General features: G+C 38.4%; 1 protein-coding gene across 4 annotated transcripts in view; it reads left to right on the top strand.

The window, feature by feature from the left end:
* The window catches only part of ARHGAP17 (Rho GTPase activating protein 17), a 129,381-nt gene that overhangs the window by 97,096 nt on the left and 12,519 nt on the right, over positions 1-19,766 (top strand). For 3 of the 4 annotated variants that reach the window (XM_051967246.1, XM_051967254.1, XM_051967262.1), the window contains exons 10-18: positions 4,568-4,695; positions 5,158-5,269; positions 6,361-6,442; positions 7,350-7,430; positions 9,671-9,784; positions 10,880-10,971; positions 11,116-11,269; positions 14,280-14,519; positions 18,556-18,725. In XM_051967246.1, coding sequence (XP_051823206.1) covers positions 4,568-4,695; positions 5,158-5,269; positions 6,361-6,442; positions 7,350-7,430; positions 9,671-9,784; positions 10,880-10,971; positions 11,116-11,269; positions 14,280-14,519; positions 18,556-18,725 — 1,173 coding nt within the window. The remainder of the gene's footprint in view (positions 1-4,567; positions 4,696-5,157; positions 5,270-6,360; positions 6,443-7,349; positions 7,431-9,670; positions 9,785-10,879; positions 10,972-11,115; positions 11,270-14,279; positions 14,520-18,555; positions 18,726-19,766) is intronic. The other variant, XM_051967269.1, reaches the window with a different exon arrangement.

Below are 19,766 nucleotides of genomic sequence, written 5' to 3'. Positions count from 1 at the left end.
CTGTGGCAGAGCACTCTGAGCTCGATTTGATCTGATCAGCCACAGTCAGACACACTATAATTTGACTCTAACACACTGATGTCATTCTGATCCTCTGTCTGATAGACAACAACCAAACAAGGAAGAGTTCTGGGGCTGAGCTGCCTAATGAGGTGGAAAGTCTTTTCATGGAAAGAAAGACCCCTTGCCTTGGAATGAAGAAGCAAGTCATATAACTTCTCTTCAGTTTCCTTTTCTACCAAATGAGCATAAATGTATTTCACTTATTGCATGGAACCTTTGATAAGAAAGTACTTTGTAAGTGGAATAATTCTTAGATGAGCAAGAAGAGTATTGGATTATCATTTAGTGTCACAGTAGCAACTGATCCCAGCATTTTCTTCAGGACAATGTGAGCAGTCGAAGCTGAGGCTAATTGGAAGGCACTGTTACAATAGGGTCTTTACAGAATATCCTTCATACCTTCTCATACCCTTATTTTTCTTTTTTATTCCTTTTCCTCACACTTCTTCATGATTGTTTTCCCTTTTCCCTATCTTTCTGTAGTTAACATTTGATAATTAGTTGGGAGTTTGTACTTTTGTGAGACATGATAATTTTCTTCACATGTATTTAGTTCTTCTGAGGGTTACTGGGACACTGACTATATAGGAGAGAGGTGAGTGATAGCTTGTGGCTAACAGATGATGGGGATGTGTATGTGTGTGTGTGTGTGTGTTTTAATTGTCATTATCCAAGTGACCATAATCCACATTGTAGGAGCATAGCTAAGAAGGATAGGAATGCTTTATGCTTTTTTTTGGGGGGGGGGGAGAATAAAGTATTTTTAACAGGATCTTTCAACAATTAGTTCTTGTATCATATAATTATATATATTCACAAGCTTGTTATTGAAAACTCTGGCTAGTTCAATATACTTCAACAAACAGTATGAGCATTGTGCTGGAAATGTGGGCACAAAAAGGAGAAAGTTTTGGAAATATCTGCTTAGGAATGATGATTGAACAAAGCATTGGTGATTGACCCTAAGGGAGTAGGAAGAAAGGAGCCCAGCACAGAGACTTAAAGGCTCTGTCTATCCTTAATTTGCAGAATAATATGGTTTAGGAGGAGGCTGAAAAGGCACAATCACAGGAAAATCTGAGGAAAACCAGGAAGAGAAAATAGTCTCACCATGGAGTAGACAGCATCTTCAAGAAGGGAAGGAATGAATGGGAGTGTTGAATATCGCAGAAAATTGAAGTATCTGAGGATTGGAAGAGGCTTTTGGATTTAGCAGATGAAAAATCACTGATAAATTTGGAGAGTCAGGCAGAGAAATTGAAAGCTAGATTACAAGGAATGGAAGGTAAATAAAGGCAAGAATAGATAACTAAGAGGCTATTAAAGAGAAGATAGAGAAAGGAATGACAGCTTGAGGGGAGATCAAGAGGAAGCTCAAGTCCCATATATGTGTAAAACTCAAGCCTTCAGAACTCTATTTCTATTGGGGAATTATTTTCTCTCTTATCAGGTTTGATAAAAGTGAGCTAAAATAGATATGGTATCTAACATGTATGGGACTGCTTGCCATCTAGGGGAGGGGGTGGAGGGAGGGAGGGGAAAAATCGGAACAGAAGCGAGTGTAAGGGATAATGTTGTAAAAAAATTACCCTGGCATGGATTCTGTCAATATAAAGTTATTATAAAATAAAATAAAAAAGAGAAGAGAAAATAAATAAATAAATGTTGTACATCATCTTTTTTTATGATAAAAACCTCCTTTTTTTAAATAACAGCTTTTTATTTTCAAAATACATGCAAAGATAGTTTTCAACATTCAACTTTGCAAAATCTTGTGTTCCCAGTTTTTCTGCTTCCCTTCTCTCCACCCCCCTCCCCTAGACTGTAAGCAATCCACTATAGATTATACATGCAATTCTTCTAAACATACTTTCATATTTGTCATGTTGCTCAAAAACAAACAAACAAACAGATCAAAAGGGAAGGGGGGAAAGTTTTATAAGATCCCTTCTAGCTCAGTCTTTAACTCTGCTTAAGTGAGACTCTGAACAAAAGAACCAAGATTGATGCTTCTTTAAATTTTATTAAATGATTTACTTGCCCACAGTAGAATCCGGATTGAAACAGATATTTCCTCTAACTAGAAAGCTGGTGCTAAGTATTTTTTGAGAGAAAAAAAGGGCTAATGTTTTTCTTTCTTTTTTTTTTTTTAAATAACTTTTTATTGATAGAACCCATGCCAGTGTAATTTTTTACAGCATTATCCCTTGCACTCACTTCTGTTCCGATTTTTCCCCCCTCCCTCCACCCCCTCCCCCAGATGGCAAGCAGTCCTTTACATGTTGAATAGGTTACAGTATATCCTAGATACATCATATATGTGTGCAGAACCAAACAGTTTTCTTGTTGCACAGGGAGAATTGGATTCAGAAGGTATAAATAACCCGGGAAGAAAAACAAAAATGAAAGCAGTTTATATTACTTTCTCAGTGTTCTTTCTTTGGGTGTAGCTGCTTCTGTCCATCCTTGATCAATTGAAACTGAATTAGTTCTCTTTATCGAAGAGAACCACTTCCATCAGAATACATCCTCAAACAGTATCGTTGTTGAGGTATATAATGATCTCTTGGTTCTGCTCATTTCAATTAGCACCAGTTCATGTAAGTCTCTCCAAGGACTAATGTTTTTCAACCCAAAACAAGATCATAGAATATCAGACATAGAAGATCAGAAATGACCTTCAAGATCACTTAGTCCAAACTCTTTTTACATTGGACAAAATTGTACTGCAAGTTACAGCAAATTAAAGATAGAGCCATAACTGGTTTTCTGATCTCAATTCAGCTTTGATTTTCCTCACTTCTGCATTTTTCTGGTCTGAATGTCTGTCCTTGTCCTTTCTCTCTTATTTCTACTTTCTTCTCTGGCAATGCCCTTCACCCCCATAATTTGAAGTCCCACTTCTATGCACATGACTGCCCCAACCGCAGTCTGTTTTTCTCCCTGTCTGTCCAAACATAACCTCCCCATGTTATAGATCTGTATCCTCAAGTTTCTCTAGAACTTCTTCAGCCGGATGTCCCATCAGTTAATCAGCAAACACTTATCAAGTGCCTTCTGTGTGTCAGGTGCTGAGGATACAGATACAGATAGCCTTAACACTAAGGAGCTTACTATCAAGGAGAACAACATGCAACTTAACTTGTGACTATCCCAAGCAGAGCTCATTTTTCTTTTTCCTTAAACTAGAATTTCTGCCTGTGCTACCCACTAGTTCATGAGGTGAAGGCTTATAATCTTCGATTTATTTCCTCTTCCCTCACCACCTCCATCCATTCAATTACTGTAGCCCATCAATTCCACCTCCACCACATCTGACATCTAGACCTTCTCAATTCCCCTTGCTGTCACCACCCTTATTACCATGCCCTCGGACAGCTGAAGTTGCCTCTTTAAGTTCTTATTCTTTCTACTTTCTCTCTCCTTTAATCCGTCCTTCAGTTGCTGCAGGACTCATTTTCCATATGTGTAAGTTTGGCTATATCACTCCTTTGCCCAGAAGTCATCAGTGGCTCTGTGTCTCCCGGAGTCAGGTCTGAACTCCTTATGGCATTTGAATTTGGTCCCACCCCTCCTCCCTTTTAGCTTCATCTCCTTCCACACATTACATGCTCCAGCTAAACCAGACTGTTCTATCCAAATCTGGCTTCATATTTGCATTCCATTCTTACATCTTTGTGCTTCTGTTCCATCTGTTCTTTGTTCCTAGAATGTCTTTTTGTCACCCACTTTGCCTGCTGAATTTCTGCCTGTTCAGTAAAGTCTAACTCAAATGCTATATCACTTGTGTGATGCTTTCCTGATCCACCTGCTCACCCTAGTCTTAAACAGCTGTTTGTGTTGTAATTTTTTCATGTAACTTAACAACATATGTTTTATGTATCCCTCTGGACTGTAAGTTCTAAGAGGAGGGGATCATGGCCCATTTAAACTCTTTCTTTAAAAGGACCTAGGACCAAGAATAGTATCTTGCATGCAATAATTACTTAATGAATGTTTTTTGTTTTTGTATTTTCCCTGTACTAGGCAACTAAACTCCACCTTGCTGCTACCTCTAGCTTATGCATAATAAGAACAGAGGGCAGTTCTGATGGAACAGGGGCATTATAATTCCAATAAGAAAGACGCATAAATGGATAAAATGGCACTTTTCTTCAAGGAACTTGAAGTCTTGTTAGGAAGACAAGCTTGGATACAAAATATTCAGAATACAGAAAATAGAATATAATTGCATTTTAAAATTATAAACTTCTCTTTTGAAGCGGGAAAAACCATGGGCAATGTAAGTCTTCTAAGGAAGGTAGGGTGGAGTGAGAGAAAGCTTAATGAATGAAGTGGCATGTAAGCTAATCTTTCAGAGGCTAGTAGGATCTCAGCTACTAAAACATTTTTCTTTTTTCCTACATGCTACTAATTTCTTAAAGTTCCATCTCTGGTGGTAGGGAAAGCAGATGGATTTGTGAAGATATGAATTATTGTCTTCCTAAATGTTATGCTGCTATAGATAAATGGGCAGAAAAGCCTGCCTTTGGAACGCCATTAGAAGAACATCTGAAACGAAGCGGGCGGGACATTGCACTGCCCATCGAAGCCTGTGTGATGCTGCTCTTAGAAACTGGAATGAAGGAGGAGGTATGTGACTTCCCTCAGATACTCCCCAGAGTACTCTTGCCCCTTCCCTGTGCCCACTTCCCTTTCCTTTCTCTCTGTCTCTTTCTTCTTTGACTTTAGGAACAAAGACTGAGTACATTAACAAATGCTCCATTCTTTGGTTTTGAGTGTTCCCTTTTAGTTATATGATCTTGGAAAGTCCTTTCTCCTTTTAGACCTTTGGTTTTCTTCTTTATAAACTGAAGGAGCTAGTTCCTAAAAGCCCATCTGATTCTGAAGTCCTCTGTGCTAGGGTTCCCTCACCAGACTCTTCTAAGGTCTTCTGTTCTCAGTTTTCTTTCAGTTCTGAAATCTTACCTTCCTAGGCTCCTTCCAGAACTGCCATTCCAAGTTCTGAAGTCCCTTCCAGGTTTGACATTGCATGTTCTCGCTGGTCCTTTCAGCTTTGACTCTTTATGCTTCTGTGATTGTTTTTTTATATAGGGCCTTTTCAGAATTGGGGCTGGAGCATCCAAGTTAAAGAAGCTAAAAGCTGCCTTAGATTGTTCTACATCTCAGCTGGATGAATTTTATTCAGACCCACATGCCGTTGCAGGTAAACAGTTAACATCTTGCTAGTGTAATATGTCCTTAGCTTTGGAAGTCTGGTAAAGCTTCTAAACCCCTTCTGATAGTCCTCTTTTTAAAAGTGTAAAATAAAATACATAATATTACAAAAGGAACCAATTATACTGAAATTCAGTTATCAAAATAGTTCTTTAAAAATCACAGACCTCAAGTTAAGAACACTGGGCTAAATGATGGCAGATGGATGACACAATCTTGAACCATGCTTGAGAACAAATCAGTGTACCCATTTAAACAGTAAAATTTATATTCAATGTAAAACTGACATTTTTTCCTGGCCAGATATCCTGGGATTCCAGGAAAGAGTTTGCTTGAGCTTACACATTTTATTTGGTTACTTTGTAAAAATTATGATAGTATTGCTAACTGTATATTTGTCCCCATTGGGAAGACAATGGGATAGTGGGGAGAGATAGACCCAGAGTCAGAGGCCATGAGGCACAAGTCTTAACTTTGGGACAGCTGTGTGACCTTGGCAGATTATTTTACATTATTGTCTGTTTTCTCATATGAAAAGTGGATACATAAATGAATAAATCAACAAACAAGTACTTCTTGAACACCTAATCCAAAATCATACGGCAGGAACTGTATTGGGTTTGGAGAATATAAATGGAAAAGATAGTTCCTGCCCTCAAAGGACATTATAATAGGGTACCTCACAGAATAGGATGAAGAAGGTAAACCAAAAAAGGATCTTGTAGCTTATGGTAATAGTTGTTATACTGTTTCCTTTCCCAAAAGTGCGGATCTTCTTGGAAAAATCATTGTCTCTTAGAAGCTGCATATACAGTGTGTAGAATTTCTACTGCTCCCTCAACATGTTTTCAGGGGAACAGAAGTTCTATTTTACAAACTTTCTCTCCTTCCCATCCTCATTATGTTTTCCTTTTGTTTTTAGAAAGGAGCAAAATAGAGTACTTAAAAGTTTTTTTTTTTTTTTTTTTAAGGAAGCTTTGGTATTATGTTTGTCTATCGGTGTGTCTGTGTCTGTTTGTGTATATACACAAATATATATAGAAACACATATACACACTTGAGAAATTGATGTCATTTCAGGTGCCTTGAAGTCCTATTTACGGGAATTGCCTGAACCTTTAATGACTTTTAATCTTTATGAAGAATGGACAAAAGTGGCTAGGTAAGGTGATGGAGAATTGATTCCCTGAGTAGTTGGGAGAGTCCTGGACTTTGAGTCAGAAGAGCTGGTTTTTTGAGTCTGACTCTGATACTTGCTAGGTGTGTTGCCTTAGCAAGACCTACAACCTCTGTGAACTCCGCTATCTTTAACTATAAAATATACCTATTATCTTACACGATTGCTGTAAAGAAAGTGAATTTTAAACTGAAAAGCTCTAAAGAAATCTAAGATTTTATTGTCATTAGTAAGTAAACCTAACCAAAGATTACCCTCTCAAATCCTCACAACATAATCCTACCATCCCTTTACTTTTTTGATGATGATTTATAAATAAAAACTCTTAACACTTAGGAGTTATGAACAAATCTTAATTTTTCTGAGCCACAATTTCCTCATTTCTAGAATGAGAAAACTACTTTAAGAATTGTGAGGAAACAGCTTTATAAGACTTCAAGTATCTTGTAAACATGAGCTGTCATTGTTAGTATCAATTAGTAAAACATTTATTAAGTGCCTGCTGTATAATGGACTTTATACTAAATTCTGGGAATGCAGAAAGAGGCAAAAAATGATCTCTATCTTCAGGGAGCTTAGAATTAAATGGATATACCATGTAAAGAAATATATAAAAAGCAAAACTTTGTATAAGGTGAATCGAAAGTAAGGGGAGGGTAGGCCCCAGAATTAAAAGGGGATGGAGAAGGGTCCTACAGGAGGTAGGATTTTAGTTGAGATTGAAAAGAAGCCAGGGACTTCATTAGTTGGAGCAGAGAAGGGAGAGTGCCACGAGCATGGAGGATAGCCAGAGAGAATGCCTGGAGCCAAGAGATGGAGTGTCTTACTCATATCACTTTGATCAAAGTATATTTTGATGAATTTAATAAAATATGAATTTTTTTTGCTTCAGTGTGCAGGACCAGGACAAAAAACTTCAAGATTTGTGGAGCATATGCCAGAAATTGCCAAAGCCAAATTTTGCCAATTTCAGGTTTGTATTATTGCTCTTTTTCGCTGTGATCCAGTTCCCCCTTAGTAAAAATGGCAGCCGGGTAAAGACAGTTCTCAGCCCTCTGAAATATTAGGGACAGTGCTTTCATCACAGGAATCTCACTCTTACTGTTGTTATTCATATGCTGTTTGGTGTCAAGAAGATTTGATCTGAAAATGGTGATCAGTTGAATTTTCTGCTAAACTGTAAATTAATCAGTTTATTGAGTGTAGTTTGCAGATGGGTGAGAAGGATGTTCCAGTTGAGAAAATAGTGATTTTGCCTTTGCAATACCCATTCAGCTTATTTATTCTAATTCACCACACTTCGTTAATTCATTCATTTTTTATCAGGGAACATCTTCAGTACATTAGACAATTCTATCTGCTTCAGGTCAGCATACTTTATTTTCTTTGAAAATTTCCATTTTTATAATGTATGAATTTTATTAATAGGCATAAATATTCAAAGACACAAAGTAAAACAAAAAGGAATCTTGCATAAGAAACTATAAAACTGTGATCTTTGCTACTTGGATCAACACAATAGTAAAGAGGGTGTGGTAAAGAATAGTGGCCTAGAGGTCAAGCCACCTGGTTCTGTGCTCTGTTGCCATCTGAAGTAGATAAGGTCCCCAAAGATATGGGATTACACGATCTTGTAGGGGTCTTACTGGCTCTGTTTGTCTGTGTCCCTTTTAGGCTCTTTTTCCCCAGGTAATGGATTATAGACCAAAAAAGTATAGACAAGCAGTAAACCTAGTGGAAAGAAAAAAGTTATTATCTAAGCTTCTACAAAAGTCCTCACAAAGGAAAGCATTAAAAATAAATTGCAGCTAGAAATGCTTCAAAATGACTAATAGTCTTAAAAAATAATGGTTCAATTAGAAAATCTTTTATTAAAATAATCCCATTGAAAGATGCAGTTGTAAAAGTGTAAATTGCACTTCTCTCTTCTAGTTGGCTTTATTCTTATTCTATTAGCTGTATTGTATTATAATTTAAAAGTTACAGAATGATGTTTTTCTGTCACAGTAAGAAATAAAATTCTAATGGTTATAAGTATGTTTTGCTTTATAAAATAGTTTTGTTCCCCAAAATTTGGTCATAAAGCAAATGTTTCCATAATCAATCATGTTTTCCTATTTGATTTCCTGTATAAAAATAGTTATTTCAAAAAGGATTTTTAAAAATTTCCTAAAACAAAACAAAGTCATATTTAGAATATAGAAAACTTTTTAAACTTCCACATTGTTAACCAAAAGTGATTTGTTTTTAAATTAAATAAAAATAAGCAAAATAAGTCACAAGAGAGGCAGTGTGGTTTCCAAGCACCTGGATTTGAATCCTGGCTTTGCCCCACTGCCTATGTGGCCAGGACAAGTTATTTAATGGCTTTGGACCTTAGCTTTCTCACTTATAAAATGAGGGAGCTGGACCGCATGATCTCTGAGACCCATTTTAGCTCCAGACCTAGTGATTCTACAAATGAGAGAGCTTTTTAAAAAAAAAAAAAAGTCTATTTGGAAATCCTTCTTTTAAGATGAGGTCAATAAAAGAGGAAGATGTGCCCCATGTGAAAGTTTCCTAGCTTTTTCCTTGTTACCAAAACAAACACTCCTATTTAAAATCCTGAACATTTTGCTGTTTCCTACACATCAATTAAGTTGTATGTTTTCCCCTTTTAATTAATTTAACAACCCTGGCTTGAACTTTGAATATCTGTCTGTGTCTCTTATGTTCTTAAAAGTTTGATCCTGAGGACTTGCACATTTTCCTCAGCAGATGAGAATTGGACCTTTTCTCCTCTTCTCTTTTGTTCCCCTCCCTCCTTCCCCTCCTCTCCTCTTTTTTCTTCCTCCTATCCTCATCCTTTTACTCTGTCCATTCCCTCCCTCCCTTCTTTTCTTTCTCCCTTCCTCTCTCCCTCTGGTAATGCTTTGTTGGGGAGTGCTACTGTTAGCCACATCATTATAATCAATGAGGAGGGAGGGACAAGACCAAGAAGAAAGTTGTGCCTTGATCTTAGAATAGATTCAGGCAGCCTGAAGTTCTTTTTAGTAGATATTTGAAAATCTTTAAGACATTAATCTCCTTTAAGTGGAAATCTAGCCTGTCTTGACCTCAAAAATTATCTTTATCACTTAACACACGCGAATATTCTAGTCAAATCACGCCTTACTGTTTAGCTCCCACTTACGGAAGTGCCCATCTGACTGTAGGTGCATCTTTCCTCGGCAGGTATCTGATCAAGTTCCTAGCAAAGCTTGCACAAACCAGTGATATTAACAAGATGACTCCCAGCAACATTGCAATAGTGTTGGGTCCTAACCTGCTGTGGGCCAAAACTGAAGGGTAAGTGACTGTTCCCCTCGAGCCTTGCACTCCCTTATGTCTTTACTTCACAAAGCATGGATGTCAAACTGGAAATTCAAAATGTAGTTCAACAGGTTCCCAGGAGGTGGTGGGATCTGTTGCCTCCTTATCCACAGTGCCCACTGGAGGAGCATACACTCCCCTGCCAGCTGGCTGCTGGATGCTCCGCGCTTTCGTCTCCGCCACAGAAGCTTCTCCCTCACTAACAGCCGTCCCGGGTCAGGTTTCAGCTTGGCTTATGCATTCAGGGCTCCCAGGAAGCCCAGGAATCTCAGGCCCTCATGTCCGTTTCCTCACTTCCTCCTCCCTTCTTAGCCTTTTGCACTCTGACATCTGATTCCATCGCTTCACTCAAACTACTCTATTTAAAGTTAACAATCATCTCAACTCATAAGCTCCTTGACCTAATTTTTTCAGGGTCCGTTCTGCTTTAGCTGTCTGCAGCTTTTGACATTGTTACCTCTTCCTCCTGGATACTGTGTGCTGCTTGTGGTCCTCTCCTCCTTTGCTTCTTTTCTCCCGTCTTACCTCAGTTTCCTTTTCTTCTTTATCCCCCTCTTTCTGGTCTCTGAAAGTGAGCAACCCCCAAGGCTCTGTCCTGAGCCTCTTTGCTTCTCCTCTCTATGCGCTCCTCCTTCCCATAAATCCTACAGAGAAGATCTACCTAATATACTAGAGGCTTCCTCTAGTTGCTTAAGTATTCATTTTTAATTTATTAATTTAGAAGATAATAAGCTTATGTCAAGTCTTGTTCTAGATGCCTGAGGAGGTGCAGATTTCTCTCTCCTCCCCAAGCTTCAGGCTGTCTACCTACCTATGCACATAGATCAGTGTAATAGAGAGCATGCAGTAACAAAGATGTGAAACAGGAGCCCACTAAAAGGGGTTGCTCCCCATTACCTCTCTCCTTTAGAAGGGGGAATTGGCTCAGCGCTGCATGGGTTTAACATTTTCACTGCCTGCCTAGAACGTTCTTCTTTTTGAATTATTGGAGTGAGATGAAATGATGAATACAGCTAGCATTTTATTTCTCATTCATCTGAAACACTTGAGCTTCTTACATTTCCCTCGTAGATCTCTTGCAGACATGGCAGCAGCAACATCCGTTCATGTGGTTGCAGTAATTGAGCCAATAATTCAGCATGCCGACTGGTTCTTTCCTGAAGGTAAAGATTTCCTGTGGGGGCAGGGGTGGGACAAACACCAGCTCTGTCCCATACGGTTCTCCAGGCCGGGGGCTGGACAGTTGTAGAGACCTTGTGTCAGGGCCATATACCTTAATTAATTTGTTCCTGAATTTTTTTCTGCAGAGGTGGATTTTAATGTGTCAGGAGCATTTGTAGGTCCATCCTCGAACTCAAATCACTTATCCCACCCTGGGAATGACTATGACACCGGCACTCTGGAAAGGAAGAGGCCAGCCAGCATGGCAGTGATGGAAGGAGACTTGCTCAAGAAGGAGGGGTAGGTTGAGCATAAGCTCTCTCTTTTTCAATTAAGAGCCGATTTGTCAGGTCATAATCAATGGTATTTATGCTACTGAACATAACAGATTTTAACCATTTAAAGAATTGTAGTTTTAGTTTGGAATCATTGAGTCTCAAGATTTGAAAGAGGTCTTAGATGTGCTCTAGTCCTATCTCCCATCCTGTGCATGTTTGCCATCCCTGCCATCTGACTCTAATTTGGAAATTCTTCCATACTATCTAGTTGCTAAGGATGTGCTTGTTCTGACATGCTCAGAAAAGGACTCTGAGAAGTAGGCAGATTACTGCCCATAGTCTCAGGTCCTCCTTAATTTCTTTTTCTCCCCTGAATATATTGCATATGATACTTTTTAAAGTTGTAAAATAAAAAAAAAATTTTTTTGTAGTTTATGTTAAGTAAAAGTTGGGAGTCTAAGAGCATTAAAAATGTTTTCTTGTATCTTTACAACAAATTTCTTTGAAAATTAGTTTTTAAAACTTTTGGAATTGCAATTTGGATGATTTATATGTTCTTCATTTTCATTTGAGAAGATACTGCTTTTGATCTCCATAGTTTATTTTTTATATATCTCAAATTATCTTTATTTTCTTCTTTCCTATCTCCTGTTGACTTTTTAGAAAATAAAATTTTATTGGTAATTTGTTTTGTATTATCTCTTCCCTTTTTTCTTTTCTTGCTTAAAAAATGACTTGAATTTAAACATCAACCATGCTAACTTATTTTTGCACCTATTTATTTTTTTAAATGAACTTTTGTTCATGAAATGTGATTTTTTCAGACACTTCATGTAATTTTTCATTAGAATTTTTTGGTAGGCCATTCATTCACACTAACTCTTCATTTTATATTTTTCTTTGGGTTCTGCTTTTTTTTTTTTTCCCTTTTTACATTATTTCACAAAACACTTCCAAATTCTTTTCTATTGTACTTGTCCTGTCTTTATCACCTTATAATATAATCAGTTATTTTATCATTTCTCTATTATTATGCTTTTAGGCTGCTTCAGTTTCCCCACAAAGTATTTTTTTTTCCAGTAACACATAAAGCAGCAGTAACAGCATTTGAAAAAAAAGTTCTTTTTAGAAATTCTCTCAGGATATTTACAAGAATGGAATTCTTGAATCCAAGGGATGTGTGGTGTGTGTGTGTGTGTGTGTGTGTGTGTGTGTGTGTGTGTTTAAAAAAAAACATTTATACCCTACTGCCAGAGTTTCTTTTTAAAAGATTCTAGTAATTTGAATTTTCCCTGTAATTAATGCATTCATTCTTGTTATTTTTAATTGTTATTGCTAATTTGATGTTTGAGATTAGACACTGTGTTTTAATTTGCATCTCTGGCTATTATTGAGAACTTTTTCAGATATTTATGAACAATTTGTGTTTCCCCTTTTGAAAATTTACTGTGTATTTGAAAATTCTTAATCCATATAGTGTTTTTAGTTTGTAATAAAAATATAGCTTCTATTTTCAAGTTTAAATTCAGATTTTATATATTTAGGTGTTCTGTTATTTTTTATCATTGCGTTAAGATTAGTTATTTTCTTTCTTATTCTCCTTTTCTGTCTTCCTTTCTTTCACCCATCCTTTCCATGTTAGATAAACTAATCTGAAGATTAGTTGCATGTCTAGGACTTTTGACATTGGGTTAATACTGCTTTGAAACTACAACTACTATTATAGGAGAGCATGGGGAATATTGAGAAGAGTTTGAATCTGACCTGTGATTTCACTAATATGAGGAATTCTTCATGAGGAACTCCCTTACTAACATAAGTTGCATCTACTCTGTGAATTAGTCCTTGTCAGAGACTCTGGGATGTTAAATGACTTTTCCAGGCTCATTATGCCATTATGTTTCCAAAGCAAAGATTGAACCCATGTCTTCCTCTTTCAGATTCTGACTCTCTATATTTTATAGCAAGCCATACTATAGTGTCCATATTAGAGTCCCAGTAATGTTAAATATGCCATGGCTTTGGATGGGCTGAAATCTGTTGACTTTGTCTTTAACACAAATACTACCCATATGTATGTTGCTGAAAACAGGATTCCTTATTAAAACCAAGTGCTAAGCTTGTTTGAGTTAACTACAATGCAAGAAAGATGCTCTATTTATAGAGGAAGAAGGTGCTTTGCCTTTCATCTAATACAGATTTAACATGTAAAGACTGACCTTACTTTAACAGCTCTGTCCTCAATGCTGTCTCATTAAGAAAAAAGCTTATTATTAAAGCATTCCAAGATATAATCTTTTCTTGGGCAACAATGAGATGTAATGCTTATTTGGTTTAACATGTAGATGGTCTTATATACAATTCATGATCCAGGTGGGTTTCCCTCCTCTGGCACCTCCTTGTAGAAACATAGCTTACTTGTTTTAATCCAAGTGTTGTTGACAAAATCATAGAATTTCAGAGATAAAGTGTAGTCACATCTGTGCATGAAGCATGAGTCTCATCTATAGCACCCTCAGTAAGCGGTCACTCACTCTGAATACTTGCAGAGACAGAAAGCCCCCCTGCCAAGGCATCCCATTCCTTTTTGGAGAGCTCCAGCTGTTAGGAAGTTCTTCCATGGCTGGAGCAGAAAATCTTTTCTTCTTCTTGCTAAACAGTCTTAGCTTCTTCCTCCAGTATCCATGGACCACAGTTTCAAGAGTCTAAGCTGCTATGGGAAGGGAGGAGCGGACACCCCTGCATGCCACCGACAAGGACATGACTGGGGCCCGTTAGGCTCTCGGTCTCCTCAGTCCTCGCGCAGATGGAGGAGACCGCGTCTCCCCTCACTGCGCCCTCCTTGGTGCTGGCTGTCGGGGTGGCTCTGTGCCTCGGCGCCTTGGTCCGCGCGCCGTGGTGCAGCTCGGTGGGGGCTCAGCGTGGCTTCGCTGCACACTGGGCACCAAGGCTCGCTGTGCTCCCCAGCGGACTGAGCGCGGCTTCGGCGGGGTTGGCTTGCGTGGTGTGTTGACTCTCTCTTCTTTCTGTAGCTTTGGTGTGAAGCTTATGGACTTCCAGGCCAGTCGGCGATGTGGCACACTCAATAGAAAGCACACCTCCCCCGCTTTCCACCCGCCCCTCCCGCCCACGGAGGGCAGCGCCCTGGCTCCCCCAGCCTCAGAGCCAGCCTTCCACAGCTCTGGGGCTGAAAACAGTGCAGGGGCTGTGGCTTTTCCCACCTCTGCGGCCTTACCTGAGCCAGGGTCCAGTCAAGGGAATGATGACGGCAGGTAAGGAGGCTGGCTCCCACTGGCAGGGCTTCCCCAATAGCCTCAGCCTTTTAAAATGGTCTTGAATGCTGCCTTCTAGCAGGGTAGGATTTTAGAGTCAGAAGGTAGCGTCAAGACTGCCTGGTCTCCACCCACCCCCGTTTTATACATCTAAAAGGTGAGGGTACAGGCAGGTTAAAGGGTTTTTACTCAAAGCTACGCAGGTTATAAGTTCCAGAGACAAAATTTCGGCTCAGATTATTTAACTTCAAACCTTGTGCTCTCTGTACTAGACATTGTCAAAGGTATGAGGGACTTAAAATGCTAGAACCTGTAATACCAGAGCTAGAAGACCCTTAGAAATCATCTAATACAACCTCCCCTTTTTTAATGAGGAAACATCAGCCCAAAAGTGGGTGAATAGTCTATCTTACGGTCACTTAATGAGGAAGTAGAGATACAAGAAGAAATCAGGTCTCTTGTATCCTAATCCACTTTCATTATTACACAATATCATTAGTAGTTGTATTTACTGATATAAAATTTTTGGAATTTGAAACTCAATTATTCCTGGCCCCAAAACTTGTAAAAAAAAAAATTTAAAAATTTTTTTTGGTTGGTGATATTTTTCAGATTAAACATTTCCCATTAATAGGTCATCATGAAAGGTCTAGGAACTTTAAGAGAGGTTTAATTTTAGACTTCATTTACATAAATTCAGTTCTGAGAATTGATTTCGGTACAAATAATTAGGATAATTGACATAATACCAACGATAATTGATAGCATAGAGATTAGCCCAGAAATGTCCCAGTGTGCCACCCAAAGCAAATTGTTTAGAGAGGCTGTGAGGGAAATGAGAATACGAGCCAGCCAAGAATCAGGTTGTCCACATCTGCTTTTGGCTGAATCGCTAACTCGCATGAGGCAAGGTGAGCCAAGTCCCTGCCAGTGTCAGTGTCCGTGTCTTGAGTCTGTCTTTGGAGAGATTAAATGGAGGGCTAATCCACAGCCTCCCTCCCTCACAGATCAGTGAGATGAAGTCAGGGCGAGTGATTGACAAAATATCAGCGTGCAAGGAGCACAGACTTGGAGTTTAGATGGACCTTGGGGTTTTCCCAGGCTGTTGTCCTCATTCCCCAGATGAAGAGCAGGCCTGGAAGGGTCACACCTGGCCCATGGCCACACACATGTGCACTAAGTGCAATAGCTAGGATTCAAGCTCAGCTCCCCTGACTCCAAACCCACTGCTGTTTCCTAGTATCCTTGACACTGATATAAGGAATTACTATTTAAATATGCATCTTGCTGCTGGTTTACAATGAAAATGACTAAAGTACCAAAATGATGTGTTTCTCTCATGATATTTTCTCAGACCTCATCTTTCTTGATGATCCTCCAGCATTTGGCATGCTGGCCACCTTCATGCCCTCTCTGTTTCTCTTATGGCCTGTTTGATTCTTCGTCCTCAGCATTCTTGCTGGCTCTTTATCACCCTTCTCCTGCCTGCCAAGGGAGACATAGCCCAAGGTTCTGCCTGGGCCCTCCTCTTTTTCTGGGTTCTTTTCCGTGGGATTAATTGTTACGTCTCTATCCATGACTCCCCAGATTTATAGAGCCAACTCTTGTTTCTGTCCTGAATTACGTGTCAGACATTTCAAACCAAAACAGATCTCTTCATCCTCATCCCCAAATCTGCTGAACTTTTCTATCTGTCAAGAGCATCATCATCCTTCCAGCTACTCTTCTCTGCATACATTCACTATTTCCAAAAAAAGACCTTTAGCACCTTTTATTGGTCTCCCTGCCTCATGTCTCTTCCCATTTAAGAGTATCCTTCACAAAATTGTTAAAAATTTAGAGCTGACTGTATGTCTGTCTCTCTGTTTCTCTCTGAGTCTCTGGCAGACTTGTTGTTCCTCTGTTAGGCACATATTCTTCTGTATACACTAGTGACTCCATTCTCAAATATAAACTTCTTTGTTTGACATCCCAAGCTCTTCAGCTCTTCCAAAACCTGGCCAAGTCCCGTTTTTCCAGTATTCTTACATTTTACTCTTTCCTCTCCCCAACCTTGTCTCTCCCCATGCATGCCACAGTACAGCCACATTTCTGTTCTTCACACTTTGTTCTCTCTTCCCATTCCTTTTACGCTGCCTGTCTCTCAGACCTGGAGCCAGCCTCTCCTTCACCCCTGCTTCCTGGTTTCCTTCAAGAGTCAACTCAAGTACTATCTTTTTCACAAGAGACTTTTCCTGGTTTCCTTTAAAGTTCCCTTTTATCTGCTTCATATAAATTTTGTGTTACTTATGTAGATTGTCTTCCCCATTAGAATGGAAGCTCCTGGGGAGAGGAGGGACCGTTTAGTTTTTGTCTTTGCATCCCCACCACTTAGCATGCTTATATTTGTTATTTTATCATTATCATGGTATTCTTATTATCACTGTTAATACCAATAGAAAATCTACTTTATTTACCATTTTTATTAATATCAATACCATTGCTGTTAATATAATGATCATCTTGGTATTTATTTTCTATGTAAACCATCAATAATATGTATATTAATATTATTAACAGTAATAACTGATTGAATGACATTTTCTGATTGCAAAGTAATTTTGCCTCTCCTAGTTTATATAATTTTTACAATCATAATATAAGGAACATAGCACCAAAATATCTCCCAACTTTCAGACAAGCTCCTGAAACCCAAAGAAGTAACGATATTGGCTCAAGGTTGTATGGAAGTTAATAAGTGGTCAAACCGTTTTAGATCCAGGTGGTCTTACTCCTAGTCCAGTGTCCTTTCTATTATTGGACTAAATAATTATGAAGATAAATGTCCTCCAGCTTCAGATTGTACAGAATCATTCCTTCATCTTTTTATCCCACAGAAAGGAGGCTAAGTAGGTTGGAGAGTAGGCCAAATGTGTAGGCTAGTGAGGTCAGATTCCTATCCATTCCCTAAATACCAAAATCTAATGCCTTGTGAATTCATGGATTAATCTTGCAAAATGTCTTCAAGTTAAAATTAGTTTTTCGAGGGAGATGCAAACTTCAATTTCGTACTTCAGACATCTTGAGTATTTGTTAATTATGTATGCCTAACATAACCAGTGGTATAAGCAGAGGTTTTAGCACATAAAAAGGTGCTCAGTAATTTTTTTATTTTCAAAAAATTTTTAATTAAATTTTTTTGGAGGTGAGGCAATTGGGGTTAAGTGACTTGCCCAAGGTCACATGGCTAATAAGTATTTAAGTATCCAAGGTCATTTTTGAACTAGGTTCTCCTGACATCAGGGCCAGTGCTTCATGTAGATGAAGCATGTAAATGATACTGTATCATCTTGCTGCTCCTTAATTTTTTTTTAATTGAAGAACAGTAAATGCAGACACATTTTCACTTATTCTCATGGTCATTCATGTTCTTATATTCCAAGATAGTAATTAATTTTGACAAAGGTCTAAATAAAAGCTAAATCATTGATTTACTAATTGTTCTTTCATGATACAGCTATTTCTGCAGGTATTCCTGATTAGGTTTATAAATGTCATTCACTTGTATCTTCCTATAAAAAATGTTTTCAGACTATATTACTAGCTTAGTTTCATACACTATGTAAGCCAGATCATATTAGTATTGATGTTAAGATATTGTATAAATTCTTTAATTGCACTTGAATTTGGATTTATTAAATAGGGCTTAAAATAAGAGGGTTCTCAGCTGTTACCAAGAAATGCTTCTTTGTTAAATTGAAATAATCATGGAAGAAGTGGTATTTGACCTGTTGGGTTTTTAGTAGTTGCAATAAGTCTAAAGAAAACAATTAAGTCTTTTGTGTGTGGGGGGGGGGGGGAGGATATGGCAAAGCGCACTACATTTTCATGCAAACATGTTGGAATTTTTAGATGTTATATTTTACATGCATTATTTAAAATTCCCTTGATAAAAGCTCTCTTTACTTTAAAAAAAAATTGTTTTTTTCTATACCTACATGATATTTGTTTGTTTTAGAGAAGATATTCTCTTCTAATGTTACTTTTGCCTCCCCAGTGCCCCTAAACCCAAGGAGTCGGTGACTACAGCAACTGCAGCACCCATGAGGAATGGGAGTCAAATACCCACAGGGCAGAACCAAGCCCAACAGGCTAGTAGTTGTAATCAGCTATTGGTTGGTCCATCTCAGAATTCAGCTGGCCCTAGCCCTCATACTCTGCGCCGAGGTAATGGGACTTTTTAGTTTTTGAAGTGGGGGAGATGAGGGAAATGAATAAAACAGGGTGTGTGAAGCAGGGATTCAAGGCATAGTGCATTGACCAAAAAAAAAATTTTCACTAGTACCTTGTCAAATGGCAACTGAAAGGATCCGTCACCAGAAGGAAAGTTGGGAAATAAGGGTCTAAAATGATTTGGGGTGGGAGGGTCCTGTAGATATCCTTCAGGGCTCAGTCTGACCCTTTACTCTTCTTTACTTACCTCATTAGGGATCTCAGGTACCCTGCTTCAGGATTACATGGCTGCAAGTATATACCATCTCTGCCCCAAAAATATGCAAATCTGGCTCTCAAGTTTGTACTTTGAAGCTGCACTATAGTTCTGTATACTCAGCTATCTCCAAAAATTCCTCACTGCGGTGCCCTTTGGCAGCCAAATCTTGAGAATGTAGTTTTCTCGAAAGATAAAGAGTATTATTTTCTATTTGTCTCTCAAAGCCGTCTTGGTAATTCCCCAACATTTTTGGCATTTTTGTCACAGTAGCATCTTAGGCAGTGGTCTTTAGGGAGCACTTGACAAATCCTAGCTCATTTTCCTTATTCTAAAATAGAAAAAGCACACCAGCCTTTAAATCCTTTTTTACTTCTAAAGAACCATGATTTTGTTAGTGCATTTCCTACTGTCATTGATTCAGATTCCACCTCAGTTACAACTTTGTAGACAGTTGTGCATGCCATGTTACATTGCATAGATTCTTTATCCAAAAATATCTATACTTGGTTATGGTGGGACTCAGAAAACAAAGTCAGCAACCAGGCTAGGCTCCCAGTCTTTTCAGCTTGGTGGGATCTTCCTGAGTTTGTATAATGCTGGCATAGCCTTCAGGAACTTGGGGTCATCTCCCTTTTCAAACAGGGCTTTGGAAGAAGCTTGAAGCTTAATTCATTTATTTATTTTTTTTTTGTGGGGGGGAAGTTTTTTCAATTAAAGCTTTTTATTTTCAAAATATATGCATGGATGATTTTCCAAATTTTTCCCCTCCTTCTCCT

This window comes from Antechinus flavipes, chromosome 1 (assembly GCF_016432865.1).
Source record: "Antechinus flavipes isolate AdamAnt ecotype Samford, QLD, Australia chromosome 1, AdamAnt_v2, whole genome shotgun sequence".
Classification (NCBI taxonomy): Eukaryota; Metazoa; Chordata; class Mammalia; order Dasyuromorphia; family Dasyuridae; genus Antechinus; species Antechinus flavipes.
The sequence above is the reverse complement of the archived record's forward strand: the minus strand, read 5'-3'. Positions and strand labels throughout refer to the sequence as shown.